The 7,060-nt window shown below is 30.1% G+C and overlaps 1 protein-coding gene across 1 annotated transcript; it reads left to right on the top strand.

The window, feature by feature from the left end:
• Nucleotides 1-2,048: 2,048 nt before the first annotated feature.
• Nucleotides 2,049-6,237, top strand: RSL4 (root hair defective 6-like 4). Its single transcript, XM_039044150.2, has 6 exons — nt 2,049-2,128; nt 4,155-4,653; nt 5,357-5,611; nt 5,703-5,768; nt 5,859-5,924; nt 6,033-6,237. Exons 1-6 carry the CDS (start codon nt 2,049-2,051, stop codon nt 6,123-6,125), a joined length of 1,059 nt encoding a protein of 352 aa, XP_038900078.2. The 3' UTR covers nt 6,126-6,237.
• Nucleotides 6,238-7,060: the final 823 nt, after the last annotated feature.

Below are 7,060 nucleotides of genomic sequence, written 5' to 3'. Positions count from 1 at the left end.
TTATGGTTGGAAATGAAGTTTCTAAGCATCCACAACTCACTCTTCTTGTACCAAGATGCCCGAACATACAATTGACAATCTTTTAACAAACATTTCAACTCAAGCGACTTTGAATTTGATCATGTAGTCCTGAATTGAAAATTCTTATTAACTGCTATTACATAGAAACACTTGGACAATATTTTTTTACTTCCAAATACATCTTTTTCCTTCAAATCGCAATTAAAACCAACATCTCGTATAATTTGATCATTTGAAGAACTAGAAGAAGAATCAATAACTAATATGAGCAACTAAAGGATGCCTAGTCACTGAATCTTTAGCTAAAGACAGATACCAACTAACATCTTTGTCTTGTTTTATTTGGAATACAGATTGAATATTAGTTTGACAAAAATTCAATAATACTGATAAATCTCTAGAAACCTCCAATCGAATTTCACTCAATATCAAACTAAGTAAACCATTGAAGTCTATCATATCATCAACAAAAACACCAGCAATACTATAATTGTCATAAGAATTGTAATGAGTCCATTGTCCACCATAAAAAACGACTACAGGACATTAACCAGTATTAATTTACTGTAAAAAAAAAAAAAAGGAAAAGAAGATTGTATAAGAAAATATTAATATGTATATAGCTTTATAACTTTATATTAGTGATAGATAGTGATAGAGCTCTATCATTGTCTATTAGTGATAGAGTTCTATTACTTTATATCACTGATAGAAAGTTATAGAACTCTATCATTTTGTATAACTGATAGACAGTGATAGAGCTCTATCTAATAGACAATGATAGAGCTCAATCATAGTCTATCACTGGTCATAGAGCTCAATCACTGTTATAGAGAGTGATAGAGCTCTATCACTTTGTATCACTGATAGACAGTGATAGAGTTCTATCACTGTTTATCAGTGTAGAACTCTACTTTGTATAACTAATAGACAGTGATAAAGCTCTATTTAATAGTCAATAGAGCTCAATCACAGTCTATCACTGGTCATAGAGCTCTATCACTTAGTACCACTGATAGATAGTGATAGAGTTCTATCACTGTTTATCAGTGTAGTGCTCTATCACTTTATATAACTGATAGACAGTGATAGAGCTCTATCGTTGTCTATCAATGGTATAGAAATGTTCATATCAATCCATATTCACACAAAAAAACTGTTTTTTTTGCACACACAAAAAAAAAGAATAATAAAAGTTAAGAAAATATTGGAAAGAATACAAATACAATAACAAAATTGATAGAATTCTAAGATTCAACTATAGGAACATTAAACATGGTATCAAGTTATTGCAATATATATATATATTGTATAAGAAAATATTAATATGTATATAGCTATATAACTTTATATAAGTGATAGATAGTGATAGAGCTCAATGACAGTCTATCATTGGTGATAGAGCTCTACTGTGTATATCACTGTCTACCAGTGGTAGAGTAATATTCACATCCATACATATTCACACCAAAAACTATCTATCTGCACAACAACAAATAAAAAAAAACAAAGAATAATAAAAATTAAGAAAGTATTGAAAAGAACACAAATGCAACAATCAAATTGATAAAATTCTAAAATCCTGAAAACCTAAAGGAAAAAAAGAAGAAGAAGAAGAAGAAAACCTACACCATACTGATGATCTGAAAACCAGAAGAGAAGGAGAAGAGGAGGAGGAGGAGGAGGAGGAGGAGGAGAAAGGGAGAAGGAGAAGAAGAAGAAAGGGAGAAGGAGAAGAAGAGAAGAGAAGAAGAATAATAATAGCGTAATGTGATGATAGCAACTAAACAGAAGATTCTTAGTCATAAAATCCACCAAAATAGCAAGAATATACCCCTCATCAACGATTATTCTTAACGATCGAAGAATCTTAATTGCAGGTGGGAATCCCCAACGAAATTACACACTCAAGAACATACCTTACCCAACAGAACTAAGATTATAAGCATATCAACGAAGAACCGAAGACCTACATGAGCAGAAAATCGAAGAAGAAGTCGTACCGTGGTTGAGGAAGAACATCGTCGATGAGGAAGAAAATCGAGGAAGAAGACGTCGTCGATGAGGAAGAGAATGCCAAGGAAGAATCTGCCGTCGACGAGGAACAGTGTCGAGGAAAATGAGGAAGAAGTAGCGTGAAGTTTAAATCGCAAGGATATTTTAGGAAATTTGAAAAAAAAAAAAAAAAAAGGAAAGAAAGAAACTTGACTTCCCAATGACTTTTTTTTTTTTTTTTTTTTTGCTATAAATTGTAAATACTTTGATTTTTTAAAAAAATTTATAAGTATTACTCTATTTAAAAAGCTATATATATATATTACAAAACTTGTTTTATTTTTTAAAATATAGTCTATGAATTGAAATGTTTTGTTGAAAAATACGAAAACCATTACAAAGAATTGGTAGGATAACTTTTAAAATTAAAAAATCAAACAAGTTATCTAATGGAGTTAACACAATTTACAAAATTTAGGAGTTAAAACCAACTATAATTTAGAAATTTGAGGACTAAAATTAAACTAATGAATATATATAAAAGATTCAATTAAATTTGTTAACCCACTTCATCTAATTATAAAATACAAACTAAAGGTCCACTTAAATTGATTTTCTAAATATTTATAAATATTTTTTTATACTTATAACCACTTAAAAAGGCAATTCAAACACGTCTTTAAGTGAAAAATTAATAATTTAAAAAGTATAAAATTGAGATATTTATATATTTTAATTTTAATTTCTGGATAGAAAATAAGATTCATACATTTAGAGGCAGAAAACATTAGGGGTGCAGAAGGTAGGTAAACTAAATAGTGTGTTGAGGGTTAGAATTGATGATGTTTACATCTCACCATGCGATAATATAATGAAGAACATCAAAGCTGTGTTTTCATTAATCAATCAGAAATTAGGAGACAGAGAACGAGCTTGATGCTGATCTTGTCTGGGCTTTTGATCTTAAACTTTTCAAATGCACTTCAGACTCACCCCCACGACGTAACCGACATCTAAGCTGTATTAATTAATCATTATCAACTTATTTTATGTCTTTTCTTCATTCCATATATTCCCAAAAATATATATAAATTTTTTTAAAAAAACCATCCACGTTCGGACAATTTTTCAACTCTTTCATCATTAATACAAATCCTATCCCTGCTTATTTCACTTAATCTCTTGTTAGGCTGCGTTTTCCCACACCCAACTCCTTGTATTTTTAAATGTTAAATTATAGTTGATATACTTTCAATAAATTCTAATTTTATTCTTTATATTTGATTTTTTCAAAAAATATTATATAATCCATTAACATTTTCACTAAAAAAAATGAATGGTTAAATGCAAGATTTATTAAATATACAGAACTAAATTAGAGATTTGAAAATATAAGAACTAAAATTGAACAAACTTCGATGTATAGAAACTAAAATTTTTCAATCTAAATGCCACAAATTTGACTATAGTTGGATTTGGAATTATTTAATAATAATCACAAGATACAAATTCAAGGTACTACTCGTGGTACTTTTTCAGTGTGGAGTTCTCAACACGCCTATTCACGGTAGTATCTTTTGGGAACTCACCATTATTGGATCGAAAATCCTCATTTAATCTTTATAGATTATGATATTATATTAGATAAGCATACAATTCTATCTTTTAACTAACTTATTGACAGTTAAAAGAGTAACTTATGATATCTTATTGATAAAGAATATGAAAATTTGAACAATGTCTCATTGTGTTGGGTTGAGCATCTCTTCTTTCTTTCAATAAGCTGATTTTTTTAGTAATAAACTTGTAAAATGTGATTAAGGGGTATTTGAATATTAGTAGTTCATCCCGCCAATTTGATTATATTAAGCCTATGATTGCATGAACTTGGCCAACTCGATTGTACGATTAATCACTCATTATTTAGAATTGAGACTATATCCATTTAATTTGCAATGATTGATTTAAGTATTAATTTAATTTCAAACCCTCCCATAGAAAAATCCAAGTCAATTACTATCATGTCCATTGCAATTATTGTAAAAGGATAGCGTATAAAACCCCCCAGCTTCCAACTCTTTTGGTATCACACACACAAAATAACTAATTCTCACTTGATCCTCGTACAAATTTGAAAGGCAACAATTTTGGATGGATTCTTTTGGTGGCTTTAGTGGGGAAGGGGAATGGGATCTGTGCAGCTCAATTTTATCATTGGAAGACTTTGATTTTACGCCAATTTATAATGTTATTCCTCAGCCCGATGCAGCTTGGTTTTATTCTAATTTGCCTTCTTGTCATGTTGGTAATGATATCGATCAATTTCCTTGTAATATTATTGCTGCTGATCATCATCATCTTCATCATTATGATCAAGAGAATAAGATCATGGACTCCATTTTCTCGGCCTCTACTACTGAGATCTTGATGCAAGAAATCACTGGCTTTTCTAGTGAAGATAAATTTGTTAACATGGATGTTCAAACCCGCCTAGGGGATGATGATGATGATGATAATAATGCTACAAATTCTGCCAATGCATTATTCCAACACAAAAGGAAATCCATTGTCGTCGCTGATGATCACGATCACAACAAGCTCATCAACCCCAATAAAAAAAGTCGTACTTCGAACAATGTAAGTAAATCTACACATTTTCTCGTATCCATCTGATTCAATCGTGTGTTTGGTTTAACTTTTCGGATATTTAATTTTCTAACATTTAATTATTTGGTAACTACTCAAAATATCTTTTGTAATACTATTTTGAATGATTTTTACCAAAAGAGTTTAAATAAAAATATTGTTTTTGAAAACATTTTTTTATCTGATCAATCCTAAGAGGCTTTTAATATAGTATTAGAGATAGATGGTCTTTTGTGTTTGAACTTCTATAATGTCATTGTCTCTCCAATTAATATTGAATTATATTAACATATAACCTATTGCTTAAGTTAAGATTTTGGGTGTCAAAATGAGCTTAACTTGGCGGTAATTGACATGATCTTCATCGGAAGTTCAATCCCCACCATGTAGTTGTTATATTAAAAACAAAAGATTATGATTTTGGATTAATTGATGATTTAACGGACTGTGAATGATATATAAATTTTTTCATAACGAATCAATTTTTGTCGATCAATGATTTCAACACTTGTAATGATGATTTTAGGATAATTGTTGGAGCAAAATACGTAAGAGACATCAACGTCTATGAGTCTTAGACCATAACATTTTATTGTAATTATAAATAAGTTAGTTTATTTTTCTATATTTGAAAAGAGACGATTTTAATGGGTAATTTTCATAATTAGTGTGTTTATGGTTTCATAATTTATAGGTGCAGAAGAGTAGGAAAAGTAGAGAGTTGAGTGATAATACTAAGAGCAATGGCATAAAAGTGAGCCCTACACGGCGGCGCAAATGTGAAGAAAAAGAGGAAAACGGAGCTGGGTCGTGTGATATGAACAGTTGCAGCAGCGATGACTCATCAGAAGATGACAATGCTTCACAACATACAAATGCCGAACCACCAAAACCCAAAACAAGAGCCATCAGAGGCTCAGCTACTGATCCACAGAGCCTTTACGCAAGGGTATTTTTATATATAATTAAAAATTTAACTCAAAAATTTTATTACCTACTTTATGTAATAACGTAATAATTTTAAACTTTGGTGAATGCAGAAGAGAAGAGAGAGAATCAATGAGCGGCTTAGAATTCTGCAGAAACTTGTCCCTAATGGAACAAAGGTAATTAACAATAAACCAAATTATAATATGTATAATTATTTCAAATGAAGTTAATTACCTTAATGAAATATTGGACAATTATTTTTTCAGGTTGACATTAGCACAATGCTTGAGGAAGCAGTTCATTACGTAAAATTTCTGCAGCTTCAAATAAAGGTATTACATGGGTTTTATTAGTATAAATTTGTTCATTAAATTTCACTTATTAATTACTTTCAAATGAATTAATCAATTATTTGTTGGGTTTTTATTTTTTATTTGCAGCTTTTGAGCTCTGATGAGTTGTGGATGTATGCTCCAATTGCTTACAATGGGATGGATATTGGTCTGCAGCAGAAGCTTTCTTCAATTTTATGACCAAATTAATCAAAATTAAATTAAAATGACCCTTTTGTAATTTTTCATATCCGGCTTTCCACCTTAGTAAATGCAAAATTCGCATACTAAAAATGGAACGAGATTAAACAAATTTCCCTCCTAATTTTTCTTTTTTCGTTTTATATAATATGATAAATACCCCAATTAGCTTAATGAATTTTCCAAACTGAGCTATTGATATGTGTATTTTAAGTTCAAATTTTCATATTTTATATTGGCTATACTTTAAAAATTATATATATCTTATACGACCTTGAATGATATTTGTTAGGATTTTATAATTAGAGAATTATATTCTATTAATTACTATTGCTTATTAGGTTATGTGTCTTTTATACCTAACCATTGATGATAGCTTTGACCTTTAATAAATCTCTTAGTGGACGAGTGGAAAATTTGTTGTAATTAAAGAACTAAAGTTGGATGAATCCATCGGCTTATATATATATATTTAACATGAAATTGATAGTTTATTCATCTAAAACAATTAAATGAATAGTGAAACTAATATATGGAAGTATCTACCGCAAGATAAATAATGTTATAAGTAATGTCACAGCATTCCACAGAATATTAATTGATAATAAAGATCGCACAGAACAAATGCCATAAATTGTTAATCCAGATCACGGAATAACCTACGTCTGAGGGCAGTATGAATTGGAAAGATAGCTCCACTAATATAAATGATAAGCAATTACAACATAGTACTTACTTGTAATGACAACACAATTACAATCACCTCTGTAGGGCTTAAGCACTTAATTGAACACCTAGGTTGCTTCTCTCTCTCGGATACTTAGGCTCTCCCTAAGCAGTGATATCAATGAAAAATGACTTAAGCTCCCCCTAAAACTGTGACTCCCTCTCAGTAAGATTTAAGCTCCCTTTAAGTCATGAGACTCTCTCTCACT

The sequence above is a fragment of the Benincasa hispida genome, chromosome 9 (assembly GCF_027475165.1).
Source record: "Benincasa hispida cultivar pf3 chromosome 9, pf3_genome.v1.1, whole genome shotgun sequence".
NCBI lineage: Eukaryota > Viridiplantae > Streptophyta > Magnoliopsida > Cucurbitales > Cucurbitaceae > Benincasa > Benincasa hispida.
The sequence above is the reverse complement of the archived record's forward strand: the minus strand, read 5'-3'. Positions and strand labels throughout refer to the sequence as shown.

Excerpts from the sequence above, each read along its gene's own strand:
- RSL4 (XM_039044150.2), top strand. The coding sequence starts at position 2,049 with ATGAGGAAGAAAATCGAGGAAGAAGACGTCGTCGATGAGGAAGAGAAT. Across the intron at positions 5,612-5,702 it reads CACAGAGCCTTTACGCAAGG|AAGAGAAGAGAGAGAATCAA; the intron begins GTATTTTTATAT and ends TGGTGAATGCAG. Across the intron at positions 5,925-6,032 it reads TTCTGCAGCTTCAAATAAAG|CTTTTGAGCTCTGATGAGTT; the intron begins GTATTACATGGG and ends TTTTATTTGCAG.